We start from the raw sequence: 21171 nt of genomic DNA, 5'->3' as shown, positions 1-21171 counted from the left end.
ATGAATAGGAGGAAATACGTTCAAGAAATATTAAGGAGGTAAAATCAGCAGCACTTGGAGATTAATCAGATGAAGTAAAGAAAGATAAAAAATCACCCCCCGTTTTCCAGTGAAGTGAAGAGAGATTGTATTTTCACCAATGATAGTGAAAAGCAAGTTGGGAAGGAGATACGAGGAATTTAGTTTAAAACAGGTTATATATGAAGGTGTTTGTTGGACATTTGAACATATAAGCTTGAAATTTGAGGGAAAAAACCTTTTCACAGAGAAGTCTTGAAGTGGCAACATACAACTGGGAATCTTCAGGATATAGGGCAGAATTTCAACCTTGAAAGTGGACATATCTCACAAAGAGACAATATAAAATGAAAAGTTCAGAGGATTAATAATGGAATCTGGGAACATCAATAATTGAAGGGTCAGCAAAGAAAAAAGAAACACAAGTCACAAATAAAGGTCAGAGGATATGGGGGAGAACCAGGAGGCTATGTTCTCATGATAAGCCAACAAAAGAGAAGCTTAGAGAAGAGATAAAATGGTAAATAAAACTGAGAAGCCTATTATGTGAGTACCGAATGGCTCCTTTGGTTTAGCAATGATAAAATCATCAGCATTATCCAGAACATCAGTGCCACAGTAGAGACAGAAGCCTCATCCTTGCGGGAGCTCGGAAGGGGTGCTAGCATTCCAGTGTCCAGAAGACTGGATAAAATGTGGAGACAAAATGGCAGAGAGGGAAATAGTAACCAAGAAAGGAGTTTTGAAATTGAGAATACTATTTCCAAAACAAAATCAATAATGGGAAAGATTATGATACCACAAAAATGCATGGGTGACTGATTAAAGGGGACACAACTGGAGAAGCTCGTCTTGACAAGAACAATAAACACTTTACCTCTGAGATTAAAGGGGAGATGGCTCTAAATTAAGAACACCAAGCTACTAACCTATTTCTCCTTTTATTCCAATCCATTTCCTTCAGCATGATTGCCTGTATGTTTCATTACCTCTTCCCTCAATTTGTCCTTCTTTAGCTTTCAAGTGTGCCATTCCCCTGAAAATGTGTTTATTTTATTTTATTCTATTTTATTATTATTTTCTATTTCAAGAGAGAGAGCACACATGAGTGGGTGAGAGGGGTAGAGGGAAGGGGAGACAGACAGAGAGAGATAGAGAACCTTAGGCAGGCTCCACTCTCAGGATGGAGTCCAACACAGGGCTCAATCCCACAGCCTTGGGATCATGATCTGAGCCGAAATCAAGAGTCAGATGCTCAACTGACTGAACCACCCAGGTGCCCCAAAAATTCTATTTTAAAAATCAATAATTATCTGCTTGGCAGTGACTTGGTGACCTCCACCTTGTCACTAAAATGGTTTATTCTCCTGTGGTGACTATGACATTATACATAATTACATCTATTTTTCTTTAACCTCATCTTTCTAGTCACTTTTTTCTGTCCTTTTTTTTTCTTTGACTTTCCTTGCCCTCCTTCCTCCAAATGTCAATTTTCCCTCACACTCCACACCAGCCCTGTTCTCACTCTAGGCTGTCTCTTCCTGACAAGCTCATGGACTCTTAACGGTTTCCACCAGTAATCCCATGCAGAAGACACCCACCTCTATATCTACAGTCTTGCAATTGTCTGAAATTCTAGTTTTATATTCGGAACCACCTATGGGAAGTCACTTGCATGTGCTGCCAGCACTTTAATATGTCTAAAATAAATCTTGCCTTCCCTCCCCAAACTACTTCTCATCTTCCTTCTTAATTTTTATAAGACTATCAATAATATTCTTCTAGCACCCAGTCTGAAAACTTATTGTCATTAAATCATTTCTTTTTTCCCTCCCAAAGCTAGTAAGTTGTCAAATTCTATTAATATCCCTCCTTTGCAATCTCATAATTAATACCAGGTCTTAATACATGTCACCTACATTATTGCATCCTACCTACCCTACCTCCTCCTAAAGCAAATGTCTGAATGTTATTCCTAAACTTAAAATTTTCATTAACTCCATGTTGCTCATGGAATAGAGTCCAATTTTAAAATCAGGCCTCTTTACAGCATTATTAGCCCAGGCTGTATTAATTCATGCCATATCCGTAACTCTCTTGCCATTCCTCATATACATCCTGAAATTTCCCACCACTGCCTTGTTGTTTTACCTGTACCCAGGTTACCCTTCGAACTAATGATTACGTAACAAAATTCTATCTGTTATTTAAGACTTAACTCTAAAGTCATCTTAGGTAGTAAATCTTTGCTTTACCCCAGGTACAAATAATTTTTAAACTCCTCTGGAAATCTATCTGTATTTATTTCTTACCCTGTTGGCTTTAAACCATAAACTATAATTACATAGAAAACTTTTATGTGATGGCAAAAAATGAGGTTTAAACAACTTAAATTCCTATTTTTCAGTATTTTAAGTTGTTCAATAACAAGATTAACATCTACATTTTCCCTTAATTCTGTATACAGTGTGTAAACCATAAATATATGTCAAATGAAAGTAAAAATGATTTGAATACTGCAAAACAAATTTAAGTTAGTAAGATGATATATTGATGACCATATATATATATATATATATATATCCTCAAAGAAAATATGACTTAAAATCTGGCTTAAGGTCAAACAATTTATACTAGATATATAAATTGGCACATTGCAATTAATTTAAAATAAACTTTTTTTAACTGTGAAAATTTTAAAACACTTGCAAAATTAGTAATTTCCACCTAACATTGCATATACAGTTCCTAGTTCAAACCTCAATGCAGAAAAACAATTTCCAAAGTTTTGAAAACAAAAATAACCCCTACATAATTTTCTTATTCTACTTATTTTTGAAAAGACTACAAGTTGAACATCTTGTAAAATATGTTGTTGTGGAGATTAGGGGCTAAATCTATGATGAAACAGTATCTATTGTTTTGTGTGGCTGATTGTCAGTGAGGGTGTAGGGGACAGAAAAACTAGTTGACAAATGAATGAAGTATATGTTGACTTCTATTTTTTGTAAGTTGTTAAATTGGAAAAGCACTACCTGAATTTCCATTTATTTATGACAGCTTTGGAAGGATCACTTGCTTCTGCCGTGCTGTGGTTGCAGGCAAACCCAATGTGCAGAAACATACTTAAGTTAAGAACTGAGGCATGAGACCTAAGATTTACTAGAAGCAAAGTAATTGGTGCCAATAGTTTATTTTCATAAAAAGATTAGTTCTTTTTTTCATTTCACTCTAAGTCTAGCAATCAGGTGTACTTAACCCCAACCGAAATGTTTGCCATACTATAAACTCAGGGACCATTTTTGGTTGAAGTTCCCAGTGAGTTAACAAAGTGATGGTTTAGTCCCAGTTAAGTACCTTTGTTCACTCCAATTTGACCTGATTGGACTCAAACTATGTGTGTTTGTATTTCTATCTTAAATATCCAGGCTCCAAGTAATTGAGAGTCTGTGCAGGGCTCAACCTCCAAGTAGTTGAATCTTTCCTTGTTTTTTTTAGTTTATTTTTTTATTTTTTTTAACATTTTTATTTATTTTTCAGAGACAGAGAGAGAGCATGAGAGGAGGAAGGGAAGAGAGAGAGGGAGACACAGAATCCGAACCGGGGTCTAGGCTCTCAGCTGTCAGCAGAGAGCCCGACATGGGGCTCGAACCCATCACCTGTGAAATGATGACCTGAGCCGAAGTCGGGCACTTAACCGACTGAGCCACCCAGGTGCCTCAAATTTTCTCTTCTTAACTCTGTCTCCAGGTTGCCTTTCATAATGAGGAATTTCCTAAGGCTCTGTATTTGAAATCTAATTCCAAATGAAACCCAAATATCGCTACTTGGACACCCCATTAGCCTCACTCTTGGCTACCAATTCTGAACTACAACTTTGCCTTGCTTTTGTTCTTGCTTTTAACACATATCCATATGCTGGTGTCATATTCACTTCCTGGACCCATGTACACTTGTACCCTTCCCTATATTAATGACTTTTCCTGAATCTATAGACCTTCAGCCTTTTCATGATACCATGGCATCATCCTTTCTGAAACAAGCAAGTATTACCCACATTCCACTTAATGCCAACAAGGAAAACTGATCTGAAAATAAGACACCACAAAAGAATGAGATACATTAAAGTGACTTCGATGATATATGACTCTATCGCTTAGGACACATTGATACCGAGCTAAATTTACTTCAATCACTTATCAAAAATAGCTTAGGTTATTAGAAAAAGATATAATTAGGAAACATTTTATTCCTATGTGTGGTAAATTTAGAATAATAAATAGACCTGTATTTAAGAGAAGGCATCCATTAATTTCAGTAACTCTAGCTTCTAATTATTACTTTACAAAAATTTATATCTTTTCTTAAAGTATTCTTTATCTAATTTTTGTCTTAGACATACATATGTATACTAATTTATACATTAATGTATATATTAATTAAATATAGTAATTTATATTATGATTTATTAACTAATATATAAATTTATATTATATTAATTTATATCCATGTGTTCATTTATATTCATATATATAATATATATTTATATTCACATATATAATATTATACATATATAAATTACTTGGTATTGAGAATGTGGATATGTGTTATTTACATTTTATGTCTTCCTAGAGTGCTGATATATATTCTCTTTATAAAGCATATGCAATAGAGAGTTTTTTAGGAGTAAAAGGTGATGTTGTTTTAGGGAAGTATGTGTGAAATGGTATGTGTGTAGGTTTGTGTGTGTGCGTGTGTATGTGAGTGTATGTTAAGTATAAGGTTGTTAAATTGTCTCTTGAGATACTTCTGAAAACATTGGATATATTGCTGACTTCATTTCTATTTGTAAAGAAGAATCACAAATTGTAGAATTGTTCCAGATTATTTTGAATAGGGAATATGTAAAACTTTTCATCATGATGATTACTTTTAATGTATATTACTGTTTTAAACATGTTATTTAAATGTCTCCTAAAAGGCATCAAAATTCATATATGTAGGCCTCTGATTAGATATGACAAGAGAAATAACTTTGAAAACTTAAATTCCTACCTTCCCAATATTTTTTGAGCAAAATATCCCCAAGTGAGCATTTCAATTTAATATTTTCTAATTTAATATTATGCAAGCACAAAGTGAACATTGTTCACATAAGCTCTACTAGTCCATATTTCATTTGTTCAAGCCCTGTCTTCCTAAGGCAGTATATTGAACCTGAATACTCTCCAGATGATTGGGATCCTATTCAGCTTGAATAGCAGCATTTCTTCAATTTTTTGAAAACTAACTTTCAAGTGGACTATAATTACTCATTTTAGTTTCTGACCTTAAAGAAGTGAAACCATTGGCACTAGAACACTGAACACAAAAGCCTTGTTAACATGGATACCATAAATCTTATGCAAAGTGGGTTTGTTTCTGTGTCAATGAAATAGCAAAATCAATAAATTAGACCTCTTTTATAAGCACCAAACAATACATTAAGTTAGGAACCTTAGCAGAAATAAGCTATAGCCATGACATCTTTTTCTTCAAGCTGCATTTACCTTTTTTAGTTGAGGCAGCACCAGCCTCTTCTTTGGCTCGTTCAGTTTCTGCAAATTCAGATATTAAAGAATGAGAAATGGATATCAGAGATGCCAGGTCGATATCTTATGGTATTGTAAGTCAGACAAGACTAAAAGTGCCCAAAAGATAAAATATGTGTGGCGCCTGAGAGCAAAGCAAGCAGCAAAGAAGAGCCACTCTATAAAGTACTTACATATTTTTAAAGTAATGAACTCTCTTATCTCTCCCACATACTGCTCTGCGGTATTAAATTTTAATGCCTATGTAAGTAGTGGCCATAAAACAAGGTGGCTTATTTCACAAAATACACTGGAATACTAATTAGTTTATATTCAAATGTAAAATGATGTATGAGTTGTGTGGAAGAGGACTTTTTCGCTTAGCCTTTAATTATGGGGATGGCAAGCAGTATTTGATCTCCATCAATTAGCTCTATATTATAAAAGATTAGCTGTAATATTATGGAAAATTCCATTTGAATATTGCTTGGAGAGAGAGAAAATTTTTTAAAGGCCAAAGTGGCCTCTTGTGATTTCTCATGTAGTTTATCTGGTGTGGTATATAAAAGAGCTGTCTGGAAGACATAATCTGAAATGCTGGTCCTAGTACAAAATTTTGGATCTCGAATCATAGCTAATTGAAAGAACTTTCTTCAGTCTATAGGAAAATAACAAAAATAACAATGAACTGGTGAATATTTACAAATCTTTATTTACTCATTTTACTGACTTTTTATTTTTTGATGTTGTTCTCCTTGGCCACCTGTATTTTTATGTTTACTTTTATTTTCATTAGTATGTGTACGTATCCCCCTCACTCATATGCACTCAGCAGCTGAGCTCTAGGAACAACCACACAACAGGACTCTTCATGCCCCTTCTCCCTCCGTCCTTATGCCATAGATCTTGGGCTGTGAGAAAGATCAGATGTCAGAAGAGGCCTTCACCTCATGTTCAGGCCTTAATTCTACCATATTAGATATCATGAGCTTTACAATTTGAGCCTATGCAAGAAGTCATGTAAATAACCTCTTCCAGGCTTTCTTAAGACCCTGAGCTCCAGGACTATGTAGACCCCTGGCTGTTGTACACCTTCCAGATAAAGACTTTACACTAGTGGTTCTCAAACTTCAGCATGCATCTGAGTCACGCCGTGGGCTGTTAAAACGCAGACATAGCCTGGATGGTTTGTGATTCAATGAGTCTAGGGCATGTCCTGAGAATTTACATTTCTAATCTTTTCTCAGGTGATGCTTATGCCTTTGGTCCAGACCATAGTTTGGAAACTGATTACTAAATATCCCCTAAGAGACCATCAAGCTGAATCCTTCTGTGATCCCCATTTGTGTTTACCTCAGTTACCACCATGAACCTAGGCTTCCGGCAGAAAACAGAGTTCACATTTCTCCTAAAAACAGATCCTTACCAAAGTCCTTCCAACTCTCCACTACAGTATATGCACCAGTATCCTCAGCCTCTATTCAGAGCATGAGCTTTGCTGTCTTCTTTTAACCGCCCCCTAGCTCCCTAAGGCCTCTGCAACTCTGCAAGTAGTCTTCTAAACTGGAGAATGTTTGTTTTCCCAACCCTTACATACCAAAGTGTCTATTATTTCTCAATGGTTGTTATCTCTTGGCTTTCTGTAAATCTCATTTCCTTTGAAGTGTACACTATCAGTTTGTACCTGGCTTGATCCCTCCTCTTATTGTCATTATTAACCTTATACTCTAGCACCATCCCTCATTGAGTATTTTTGCACAGAGTTGTCTTCCTCTACTATTGTGAGATTTCATTAAGAACCCCTCTCAATCACGGTTGAGCATTAGAATAAGTTGGGGGCTGTTACAAGTCCATGGGTGTCAGATGTAGTAGGTCTATGGTGAGCTATAGAGTTTTGAAAGCTTTGAGATTCTGAGTTAATGAATCTGAAAGGAGCCCTGGGTATTCATATATTTGGAAGCTTTCCAAGGTACTCTAATATTTAACTAGGATTGGGAGTCATACACACAGTTCATATGTATGCTTGATCTCTCATTTCCTTGACCTCTTCACTTAAAACAAGATTCCTGCCATCTACCAACATACTCTTGGACTTTGCTTCCAAAACTTTGATCCCCCAAATCCTATTCTCTGGCACCATTCTTCATTTTACAGCTCACTTACTCAAGAATCTTTTCCAAATAAGGACACCTGGGTGGCTCAGTCAGTGAAGCATCCGAATTCAGCTCAGGTCATGATCTGGCAGTTCATAAGTTCAAGCCCTGAATCAGGCTCTGTGCTAACAGCTCAGAGCCTGGAGCCTGCTTCAGATTCTGTGTCTCCTTCTCTCTCTGCCTCTCCCCTGTTCACACTCTGTCGCTCTCTCTCAAAAATAAACATTAAAAAATTTTTTAAAAAGAACCTTTTCCAAATAGTATCTGACTCCATCAATACTTTTGTTCTTTTGACCTTACCCCTTTTTCACTGCTCCTGCTCATTAGTCTTATCAATATTTAAATGAGCCATGGTTAAATCATTCACTTAGTGATCTGCTTTTACAGTTGTCAGTAGTTTCTCAGGCTGCTTTTAAACTGTTCGGTGGCTAAAAACATCAGAAATTTATTCTTTCAAAGTTCTGGAGGCAAGAAGTCCAAAATTAAGGTGCTGTCAGGGCCATACTCTGAAGCTATCTTGGAACTCTCATAGAAAGAATCCTTCCTTGCCTCTTGCTAGCTTCTGGTGGTCCTTGGCATTTACTGATTTATAGCTGCCTCACCCCAATTCCTCCTTTTCTGTTCATATGATTTTCCTCCCTCTGTATGAATTTGAGCATCTCCAAATCTTCCTCTCCTTCTAAAGACACCAGTCATTGGATTCAGGGCCCACTCTAATCCATATGACCTCATCCTAACTTGATTCAATCACACTCATAGGTACCGACTTAGAACTTTAGGATATCTTTTGCAGTGACACAATTCAGCCCATGACACCCTCAAAACACAAAACTACTTTATGTCTGCCACCTGAGCAGCCATCCAAACTTGAGGAAGGCCCTCCTCCTGCTTCAGGTCTCACTTGAGTTGTCACATTTCAGTAGTTAAGGGGAGTGTTCAGCACTGATCAGCAATACTAGCACAGACCTACAGAAATTGTTTTCCCATTCTAGACAACTGGTTCATGCCTTCTCTCCCCTCCTCAAACTTCCAATATCCTGCAGTGTAGAGGCAAGCTGCTGTTGAGAAATTCAGGGAGAAAATAAAAGCAGACTACACTACCTCCTGTTTTCACCACCTCACCAGCACATACCTGCACCATTTGTTTTCTTTTCAATCCCAAAGGATGGCGGGTCCCCACCCCAATTTAATACCAGTCCATCCTGCCTCCCTTCTCCTTCTGCCAAGTCAAGGTCTTTTTCTTGCAAATATTGCTTCTATCTGCTACCTCATCAGTTTTCCACCTCAGTGACACTTTCACATCAGTTCAGAAACATAATATGTCACTCTTTATAACTGCAGACAACCACATCCTTCACTTCTATACACCTCCCACCTCAGCTGCCTCCTCTCTCTGTGGTCCATCACAGCCTCCAGGGAGTTGGGACAGTGTCACCAATTCTGTTTTCTCACTCTGTTTTTTTAAAACCTGACTAATTATGAAAAATATTATATAAATGAAAGACACAAAAGCATGTAACATATGTGCACACTTTAATGAATGGTAATAAAAAATGCATACCTTTGTAACATCCAGCAAGCTTAAGAAATAAAATATCACCAAAGCTTTTGAAACCTCTTACTCATTCCACTACCTCATGCTTTTTCTTTCATCTCAGAATTATTATTGTCCTAAATTTTATATTAATCATTTTCTTATTTTTTACCACAGTTGTTTATTACATGTACTTATCTCTAAACAAAGACAAGACCATTTTTCATAGATTGAACTATATTGTTTAGTGAGATAACTTTATAAATATTGATTTATATTGTTTAATTCTTGTAATTTGCTTCTTTCAAAACATCATGTTGAGATGCAGTGTTAAAATAGTCACATACAGAGGCTCTTAGACTGGGGTAGCTCTAGCGATTTTGGTGGCTTATAGAAACAAACCAAAGCCAGAGTCTTCTAGATTTTTCTGGAATCTGAGAAACTAAAACTCAAGAGCAACTATCATGACATCCAAATAACTAAACCTTCCCAAACAAGGCAAACATTTAAGTTACAGCCAATTAAATCACTTCTTTGCTTTGCTTCTGTGTATTCTTAAACCTCTGCCCTAGATCCTGCCTATGGAGTACGCTTAACTAGTTTTCATTTTTGGCACTGCTTCAGAATCGTTGTTTAACTTTTTATGGAAGCCATGTTGACATGAGTAGCTGTGGCTGATTAATTTTAACTGCTGTACAGTATTCCACTATATGTACATTCTAACAATTATATATTCATCCTTCTGCCAATGGACATTAGGTCATGTCTGATTTTTGTGCTGTTATAAATAATCCTGCTTTAAACATTCCCACACATGTCTCCTGGTGCACATGTTGAAGAATTTTCTTAGAAGTGAAATCATTAGTTCATAGCATTTTCTTATGTTTAATTTTTCCAGATAAATGCCACAATGTTCTCCCAGATTTTACATTCATACCAACAGTGTATGGTGAGTTTCCATTGCTTCATATGATTACCATTCCCAGAATAATAATTTTCCTCTTTTTTGGTCAATCTGGCACATGTCCAATAGTATCCCATTGTGCTTCTAATTAAAATTCCATTATACTAAGAGACTAAACATCTTTTGATATGCTTATAAAACATTTGTGGGCTTTTTTTGATGCTTACTTATATCTTTTTACCCATTTTTTTTCTGTCCACTGTTCTATAAATGTCTTGTATTCATTTTTAGAGTTATTTAATTTTTGCTACTCACTTCTTGTTACTTATGTGTGCTACAAATATCGTTTCCAAGTGTGTAGCTTGTATTTTGTTAGTATTGTATTAGTCCTATTTTGAATTTATTCAGTCAGCCTTGTCTGTAATTTGAGTTGTGATATTATAATTTATTATCAAAATTGAGCAAGTGAAAGGAAGTGCTAATAATAATTATTCATATGAATATGAATATGAAGACTGTCTTCACCAATTGACATACAGGGCCATACATGTCATGCAGTCTGTGTTCTAGACACACCTTATTGACATCAGAGCTATTGTTCAGGTCCATAGATATTTTCCCCCAGTAACTTCCATTACAGAGTATGTAACTGATTCCCAAAAGCCATGCCACTTTTCTAACTAATGTAAATTGTCCCCAAGTACTCTTCTAATAGTATACCCTTAATGGATTCAAAAGGGACTTTTTTCCCCCTTTTTTTAAAAGCAATTTCTACACCCAATGTGGAGCTCAAACTCACACCCCCAAAGTCAAAATTCACATGCTCCACTGACTGAGCCAGTCAGGTGCCCCAAAGGAACTTTACTTTTAAATTCTGTGTATTGGTTTCTCCTGAAGAATCTTGGCATGTATTAGTAGATCAAGCGATAATCATCAGACTCACACATTTAGGTATTGAAGTGTAGTTAAGGTAATAAACACAGGCTTGGTGGCTGAGCATACACAAGTCAAATGCAGTACTAAGATCAAAGGAAGAAAAATGCATGACTATTGACATTTCAATTAAAATTATTTTAAAAACAATTAAAAATGACTGGACTTTGGAGCCTTTTTTGCTCAAAATTCAGATTGACCAGAGGCTGGAAGAACATGCACACAGAATACATGATCAGAGCCCTGTGGTCCTTGATACGAAGAAGGAAGTAATATACAGATGTGTTTCCAAGGTCTTGAGGCACACTGGTCACTGAAGTGTTCTTGGAGGGAAAAAAAGGATGTGATGTGGTCAAATATAGTTGCTAAGCATTGTGTACTGCATTCCCTCTTGAAGATTCACCAAGGAGAACATTAAAGACCTGAAATGACCCAGGGCTTAAAAATCTACTTATTTGGATCTTTTCCTGTTTGGAAATGGTTAATCATATTGTCAACTCCTATGTTGCTATCCAGCATGTGGGAAAGCAGCTACAATGGACTGTATAGAAGGGAATTGGGTGTGTTGAAGCATTTTTGTATGTCCTATAATAAAAGAATTTGTGTTGACTTGCAGAAATTGTAAATCTAGGTTTGGCATGCCTGCTAAGTCCAAGACAGTCTTCTTCTACCCACATAACCCCTGACACATAACTTTATATAGAGAGGTATTAAGTGCCCCTCCATAGTACTACCTTCTAGAATTTGAAATATTTTGTTTCCTTCAAGTTCATGGTACAATGACGACCTCCACCATGAACTAAGAGAGCTCCCGAGTTTGTCTGTGTCCTCCAGTATTTTTCCTACAGTGATTTTGATTTCCTCCGGCACCTAGAACAAATAGTTCCACACCACAAATTCAACCAACATTCTAGTTATTTCCTGGAATGAAGTGTTAATGACCAACTACCTTTTATTTTTCGATGGACTTGCACTAACCCTGTCAATCTCACCTCTCCTTTTTAATTCAACACCAAGCAATTTTATCACATAAATATTTAATTTATGTTAATTAAACTATACATCTCACTCTCATTTGCTCTCATAACTTAGGATACCATAAATCATATCCCAAATGTTTAGGTTATATACAAAAACCTATGTGCACCATATTATATGAGGAATTTTCAAGAGTATTTGTAATGAAGAGCAATCTTTACCTTAGGCAATAAAGTTATTGCCTACAATAAAGTAATGGCCTACTGTGCATAGCAGATGTGTAAAAATTCTGTTGTATGGTTTCAAGACCGAAAAGCAACTCTTAGTTGAATAAATGGATGGTCACACTGTTAGTAGAGAATTTAAGCAATTTATGAATTATCTGTAATTAATTTTTGTATTGAGCGATAATGCCCATGTCAAGTCTAAATTTTTCAACTGTATGAAGAGTTGAGTATTAATTCTTTTGAAACTTTTATATTGGGTCTAAGATGATTTAGCAACTTAATTTGCTAATTTCCTGCAAAAGATGCTGATCTCTTCAAAACTTGATTGGATAGTGTGCCTCATAGATAGCAGAACTTAACAGGGCTGTTTTATTGCAAATCAACATTTTTATCTATATGTCACATTTTTCTGGGAAGAAAATGTTCATTTTTAGCATAGTCTTCAATCTAACATTCTCTACCAGTGCTGCAAAATTATCAGTTTTGTTTTACATATTTTCTTGATTATGCATTTCTACAGACTAAGTATTAGCATGCTGAAGATTCCATAATACAGAGTTCCAATCAGCTTTACATTCAACTAAAAATTTTCATGAAAATATAAATAGAATTTTAGGTTCATGTTACACCTCTCAATCAAAGTCTGTAATGTCTATATAAACACTTCCAACTGTAATTTTTTAAAAGACATGCCCACCAAGTTACTCTTCATTATGTTTCTAATTTTTCTCTGATATATCCACCAATGAAATACTTTATCTCAAATAAAACATGCATTTGTTTTATATATTAATACCATACCTATGCAGCTCCAAACCAAATGAAAAATATAATTATATTTATATCATGCAAAGAACTTAAGTTTGACAGTAAGTCTTGTATATCAATCTTAGAGAAGTTAAAGTATATTTTTTCTGAAATCAAATATATGTCCTTATGCCTAAAATAACTTTCATTAATGACAATCTGTTAAGTACTTCATACAATTGAGAAAAACCATCAAAGACACCAGCATTTGTCCCTAAGCATGGAGTGAAAGCTACTATTGATGCAAATGTCATGGTATATTATAGTTATCTGTTAATATTCATAATCTGAAGATATAAACCCTAAAAGGAAATTATGATTTTATAAGAGCAATAGTTAAAGTTGTTGGAGGCTTCATTTCATTCAAGACACAATGTCTTTCACTGGTAGACAAATTATGTTGCCTGTTGGTTTGATCAAGTGATTAATTGTTAGGAAAATTAAGTCTGATGTGTTTAAGAAACTGAAGAGATCACTTATTCTGCAAAATAAGAAACAAAAATTATGAACCACTCAAAAAGGAGTTCTGATCTGGAGAAATTAACATTTACAAATGAAAATAAATTTTAAGAAGAATAAATTCACAGAAAAGGGAAGTTTGAATAATTATGTATATTATTTCAGCACAACAAATATTAAAATCAAGAAACATTTGGTAAGCCAGCTTCAAAAATTAGCATTAGCATTGTCTATAAGCAGAAAACTTAAATTAGTAAGCTGGTGAAATATGCTCTTTCTGTTATTTTAAGTTTTATTCAACATACTTGCTTTTATTTGCTTTTCACTTGGAGCTGTTAAAGACAAGAAATAATAAAATCTAAATTAATTACAAGGCCACTGTCTCTAACATAGTTTTAAGGTTATTTAAATTTTTTAAAAGACTATAACCTTGGAAACTAAGGAAATACAGGTCTGAGAAGGAAAAAATTCAACACTGTTCCATTTTCTTTTATATATTATAAATAGATGCCATGAACATAGATATTTTTTATACTTATATATCTTCTCCCAACACAGAATGTTCACTCACAACTTATTCATTTTGTTTTGCATTTTAAATTAGCTAAGAATCTGATTGTTTTTATATACAAGTCAATGCATTTTACTTCAAGTGATATGAAAAGAACATAGTGGATTGATAAATTATCCAATGGTTTCAATTTTTAAAATACAGCTAATTACTGCAAAGCTGCTACACTGTAATCATACCCTGAAATGAACAGATAATGATTTCAAGCAATTTAAGTTACTGTATTTTGTCAAGTTTAATGTTAGACAATAATGGTTAGCTATTAAAACTCTTGAAACTCATTACACCCATAGTCATTCTCTGTTTCTCCAGGTTTATATTTTATATATTTACATGATATATACTTTATTTTAGTTTTCTGCATATGTGCCTAAATAAGAATATGTGTTATGGCCTACTTGGGGAAATGTTAATACTCTGTTCTCTGTAAGGTAAACAAAACAATTCCTTCCCAAAGGATAAGTAATATCGACATTAATGTGAAATGGTGAAGTATGTGATCATTTCATCTTGGAAATTATTTAAACCTCATTCCCATTTAATTTTTTAATGTGTAATTCTATTTGGTGTTGCTCATTTCATGCAATAAACCATTATCAAGTGCCTACTGTGTGCCTGGCATTAAAATAAGCACTCTAATTTCTGACCATATATTAAGTGCTATTATAAAGGAAAGAGGATGATGCTATGGAAACTAGTTGGAGGAAGAACTAAATGGATTTGGGTTGTCTGAGGAAGTTTTACAAACTTAGAAGAATAAGAAGTATAGCTTTGAACCTGGGTTTTCTGTGGTCTGTGTTAGAGGGTAGTAAATAGTTGAGCTATATTTGTATGGGTATTTATATAGCACTGAATACATGCAATTTCCATTCAAATACAATAAAATGGGAGGAGAAAATAATGGACATTATATGAATCTATGGCCACACGCGCGCACACACACACACACACACGAAAACTCAATGAAGTTCCTTGAGTAGAAATTTGAAGGCAAAAACAAAAGGTAGTATTTTAAAATTAAGTCAATAAAATAAGTTTAGAAACTTGCATTTATTTTCCTTTGAAATAACTAATTGGCAGGCTAAATGCTAGAAACTTTTAAGAAAACCATTGGTATTCATACTTACTGCATTTTTAGAATTGTTTGTATATGTGTTTTATTGATTGTCTGATTCTCAATTCAATTTTCCCCCATTAGAATGTAAATATATTGAGGGCAAAATCTGCCTCTACTTTTATTGCAGGTCCCCTGAGTACTCAAGAAATGTCATTAAGTAACATTTTGAATAGGGAGAGAGTAATTGCTGGAATTGAATATTCCGTATTTTACAGGTAAAGCAATATTGGATGCACTTATAGAAAGTGGTTTTTCTCTTGTTTTGTATTGGGTTTTTTGGGGGGGCTTTTTTTTGGTTATTGTTTTTTACACTAAACACTGCTCTGAAAAATTCACTGGGGAACTTAGGAAGCTACAGATGCTGATTCAGTCAGTCTAGGAAGGAGCTAGAGATATTGCATTTCTAACAACCTGGTGTTGCTGGCTCACAGACATATATTGGGTAGCAAGAGTGTAACAAATTATTTGGCTTTAATTTTCAAAAACTTCATTGGTGCTAACTCTGTGTCAAGAACTTGCAAAGACTATGGGATGGAAGGATTTCCTACCCTTTCTTGTCATAAGGCTGCAACATTAATAAACATTGCATATATGGTAGAAAGAACCCAGCAACATCAGACTAACTCACCTGAATGTTCCTTCTTTGATGACTTTGCTGTGTCAAAGACAAGAAACAAAAAAGTCAAAATTCCAAGCCATTCTATGGCAATTCAGTATTCAGTTGCAAATTAAGTAACAATATGAAAGTAAGATAGAGGAATTTAAAAACAGTTACCTGGTTCCACATGTTTTTCTTTCTTTTCCTGTTCTGAAAGGAACAATATTATCATTGTTATTATTATTACCATCATTATTATTATTCCAATTTTATATGTCATAATTTAATTGCTTTAACACAAAGAAACATGTATGTGCTAATGCTGGGCTCAACAACTGATAATTGCTATGAAAAGACTAAGACTGTATATTTAAATCTTTCCTCTCTTTCCCTCACTGAGTTCCTGCACAGAACAGCATAAAAATATTCTATATAAGAGCAATTCTTCATGATTAATAAAGCAAAGAAAATTAAATAGGGTCCATAAAGGATGGAAAATAATTAATTTCCTACTGTATTAGATCAACATCAAATAAATTTGGGATAAAAAAAGCACAAAGGATAATTATTGCAGCTGTTTTAAAATAATTTTCAGATAAAGATGGACAGATTCCATATGGACTTCCTCTTCGAAGGTGAAATCTTCTTATATTGAAAAGGTATTTGTTTAGTTAAGTCAAAGACTCTGCTGAGAACACCAAAATAGACTGAATTTTCAGTGGAAAGCAAAACACACTCCCCTTGTTTTTAGGACAAATGCTCCATATAGGGTCCTTTTTAGATAGTGTTTCTTTTTAAGAATCCACTCTTGTCAATATTGTGTGAGGCAAAGTGTTATTCTGGCCTCAAGAGTAAGATGGCATTTCTATTATAATAAGCACTAATTTTATATAAAGTGCAAGTACTAATTTTATATAGAGTGTTATTATCTGCAATCCTTTTTTTCCCCTTGACAAGGTTGTCAAATTAATTTAAAAGAAGATTTTCAAGGCATGTTTTAACATAGGTATATTATTATTGGATTTTTTAAAGAGAAGGTATGTGAAGATTTCTTAAGTTTCATTCAATGAATACATTTTGGAGACTGGAAGATGTTTACGTTGAAAGAATTCTAAGAACTGTATTTCAGAAACATAGAGTGCCATCAAATCTCTCTGGTCATCTCATGAGCTTCTCAAGTGTATAATTTGTTTATCAAGAGTGTAGTCATGTTAAGTATAAAGAGCAATTTACCCACTCACAAGGTTGCATCCAGGCAGTAAAACAAATAAAACAAATGACTTGACCAAGTGTTACAAGTCAAAAAGCAGACACTTAGGTGATTTAGCTAAAATTAAAGACAGTAAGAACATTCCCAAAAGTTGTTTGAAAAACATGGAGTAATTAAATATGTTGCTTAATTTACTGTGGGACCGGAGCACCAATCATGTAACATTTCTAATAAATTTGCAAAGTGATGACCATCAAAAACATAGTGGGAGTAATCTGGGTATGCATCAAAATTCAATCCTGGCGATATGTGAAATTTCAAAGTAAAACAAGGGGGCCTTCCAATCAACATCAGAAAGCCATCATACAAGCAAAAAATACCTGTGCTAATTTGGAACAACATGAGGAAAAATGCTGTTGAGAGCACTTATATAGGATAATTCAGGATGTAATTATTGAATTATTTTTAATAAATATAAATTTATAAAACTGCCAAATCATATCTATGATTGATTTTTTTTTACTTTTTATTTTGAAAAAATTATAGATCATGAGAATTTTCAAAACTATGTATAGGAAGGCTCCATGTACTCTTCACTGTTTCCCTATCATGATTTTTTTTTAACTAAAGAAAAAACTTCTTAATTGTGACAACTAGAAAAGTAAAAGCAAAATAAGAATATAGGGTTAGAGATGTGTAATTGAATAAAACAATCTTAAAGACAAAAAAATGAAATCAAACAAATTAAAAGATACAACATTAACAACAATAAAAGCCAAGTCTAGATGATAAACCAGAACAAATAAGTTAATTTAGAAATAATTAATAGTTGTTTAGAGGAAAATTCGTTTTCTTTTTCTTATTACTGCCCAAGTCACAATCCACTGAATTTCTCAAAGAAGGAAGCGGTTGGGATGTAAATGAATGCCTGGGAAGGCATTTTTTTCTTAAATTAAATCTACCAATGCTCCCGAGATTGTCAAGGAGACACAGTGTGTCTGCAGGATCTTTTAAATTATATAGACTGCAATAAAGCGAGGGCCTTAGGGTTATATATGTGTGTATATATGTGTGTGTGTGTGTGTGTGTATATAATTTAATATCATTTTTCAAATCTCTGGTTGTCCTTCATTTTTCTGCTGGTGCAATGGTTTATACAGTGTTTCTGTTTCCGTGTGCTCGTGCTCATCAGCAGCAGTGCACTCACATAAATCTGAAACTGAAGGAACACATACTTCTCTATAGATAGATTGCTCCCCCTGGCTGAGTTGCACTATAATTTCATGATTCATCCCACAGTACATTTAGAGCGTTTTTATGACACAGAATGCCTCAGCATCCTAACCTTTTACAGTACCAAAACATACATAAAATTTTCAAAAATGGTATATATTTTAAAACAGATGTTTTTTAATATCACTGGGATCCTTAAAAGCTCTACATTCTGGGGATGTGATGATTTTTAATAGCTGATCGAGTAGGGTTAAGTTGGGGCTTTTTGTTTCCATTTGTTCAATATATCCGAATTTCTTCAGAGGATAGCGTATATTTGCAAAAGATACAACCTCAAGGTATCTGGCTTTACTGTTAGCAAACAGCTTTAACATAGTGTTAAAGCAGCAGTAGATGCTGCCTAAGGGATGGATTTCAAGCATTGCTATTACACGGAGCTCAGGTGCTTATAAGGGTAAATCATGTTAAGAACAAAATGTCATATATATAATATGAACATACCAAAATATTTATGGATTGCAAGAAGAAAGATAATGAGAAAGAGGTTATGAAACCAGCCTGAAAAATAAATTCTATTTGGTCTTTTTTAAGGACTGAGAACTTACCAGATTACAGGAATTATATTTACACTCACAGTTTTGGTTAATGGAATGAAGTTGTATTTTTAGTTATGCGGCTGTGGATAATATTATTAGATGATTGTATGAATTTGGAAATGGACTTTGAGAATGATTGCCATGGTTTTCAGTCCCTCTGACCCTCAGGTTGTGTACTTTTTCATACTGACAGAAAAACAACCAACAGAGTTCACATGCATAAAACAAAAAAAAGAGATTCAAAACTGCAAGTCTATCAGCAGGCCAATAATGATAGTAAAGAGAAAAAACATATACACAAATATACTTTGCATGTATTTCCTTACTTTTTCCCTTGGGTTGTTCTGTTGGAAGAAATAAAAAACAAAACAAAACAATTGTTCTTAAAACTTTTAAAGATAAAACTGCTCTCCGAACATATGGACTAGACTATAATTTTTCCAGCCCCTTTCCCTATCATTTTCCTTAAATTTCAGTGTTGCTCTAAATTACTGGCAATTACTGTAGGTGTTTCCATAATTTGAGTGCAAAACATTGTGTGACAATAAATTGACTTAGAATTGCACTGTTTAATCATTTCCAGTGATTTATACCTTGCAGACTTCTTAAACACAGGTGAACACGTAAACCCATATGAACAAATACAAAAGAAACAAGTATACTTGCCAGATGAGTTATGATTCTATTCAAGACTTAAAGTAATGATTCAGTTCCTAATTGATGCTGGTGTATTCAAGATTAAGTGAATTTATGCTTTCTGGTAAAATAAATGCTTGATACTGAACATTATACAATTTCTTGTCAAGAAAACATTTCTTTGAAAACAATTATTGTGAAAGGTAAACATAGGCAATATTTATTTTTTATTTTGTTAAATATTTCTAATAGCAATATTGTCAGAAAAGATTTGACTTTCTCTCATTCTCAATCTTTTTCTCTCTCTCCCCTTCTCTCCTTATCCTATATGTAGTTTTTTTCTTCTACAATAGTCCTTGAAGGATAAATGCAATTTGGGGATTCATCAAATATAAGACAGAGAAAGAAAATATTTCCAATACCTTCTATAGTTGTTTTTGTTTTCTTAGAATCTGAAAACACAAAGATAAATTATTGATAAAGCAGATATGATAAATTAACAATTTATTAGTTTACAGTAAAATGCCAAACACTCTGAAGTAATCTTCAATAAAATGCACTGATTGCATGATATATTTCTAGAATATGAGGCTTAAAGAGAAATTACTCTGTTTTTGAGTAGATGAGTATTAGAGTGAGGTAGTACATAAGAAATTTTCTGAAATATAAAGATTACAAAAAAGAAAAGAGATAAAAAATATCCATATATGATTTGCACAGAGATTACATTGTGCCTATCAAAGCTGGTAACTCTTTCATAGAAAGTCAAACTGAGAAAATATATGGTCTGTTCCCATAAAGATGGGCTAAAGCCCATGAATTTAGTCTGAAGTTTCAATTGTTCAATCTGGAGCCACCCAGATGACCTGCTTTACACTCTCTGAGCAATCAATATATTTACAATACAAATATTCAATTATTTCTGTGAAACAAAACAGGTTGAGGTTGTCACTTAGGTTACTGATGCACACATCATCATTCTTCGTAGCTGCCATAAAGTAATAATTAATGTGTATTCAATAGTCAACAGGCATCTGTTTTATTTGTCTTTTGTGTGTTCAGTTTAATTATGAAAAATTTTACTATTTTTTAGTATTTAGACCATGCAACTTTCTGTTCCTATCACTTGAAAATAAAACGAGAGATGTTGATCCCATTTTACTTTAGTATAGAGGCATCTTAAGTTTCTGCTTAGAAATATTTATTTTTTTCCATGTTTTTTTTTTCTTTACCTCTTCTGTAAATTAACTTTGAAATTTTCTGGATATTACTGAAATTAGAATTATAATAAGGAACTATAAATTGATCATTGGAAAAGGTAGATAAACTGTTTTCGGGCTGATAATTATATGCTTTAGAACTGAGAACAGTAGACATTCACTAATAATATGTAAGCTAATGGATTTGTGGGTCATATAGGAATGTAGTTGGGTCCACGATTTTACTTCCACAATGAAGTAATGGAGCTAAAATGTTTAAAGATGACAATGAATAGGAGTTTATCCACAAAAAGCAGTTACATGGTCAACTGAGTTGTTTTAAGAAAAAATGACAACCAATGACAGTAATAGTGTTGTAAAAGTAAAAACTCACTTTCATAGAAGTATAAGCTAGAAACACATTTTAG

At 33.9% G+C, this 21171-nt stretch overlaps 1 protein-coding gene across 1 annotated transcript in view; it reads right to left on the bottom strand.

The window, feature by feature from the left end:
- The window catches only part of TRDN (triadin), a 388796-nt gene that overhangs the window by 123369 nt on the left and 244256 nt on the right, over positions 1 to 21171 (bottom strand). Inside the window, exons 16-21 of the mRNA XM_053904527.1 lie at positions 19967 to 19996; positions 19235 to 19252; positions 16047 to 16079; positions 15900 to 15926; positions 13889 to 13915; positions 5568 to 5615 (exon numbers count right to left, since the gene is read on the bottom strand). Coding sequence (XP_053760502.1) covers positions 5568 to 5615; positions 13889 to 13915; positions 15900 to 15926; positions 16047 to 16079; positions 19235 to 19252; positions 19967 to 19996 — 183 coding nt within the window. The remainder of the gene's footprint in view (positions 1 to 5567; positions 5616 to 13888; positions 13916 to 15899; positions 15927 to 16046; positions 16080 to 19234; positions 19253 to 19966; positions 19997 to 21171) is intronic.

This window comes from Panthera pardus, unplaced genomic scaffold, assembly GCF_024362965.1.
Source record: "Panthera pardus isolate Hobbes unplaced genomic scaffold, ASM2436296v1 HiC_scaffold_17, whole genome shotgun sequence".
Taxonomy (NCBI): Eukaryota; Metazoa; Chordata; class Mammalia; order Carnivora; family Felidae; genus Panthera; species Panthera pardus.
This window is presented reverse-complemented; position numbering and strand designations above follow the sequence as displayed.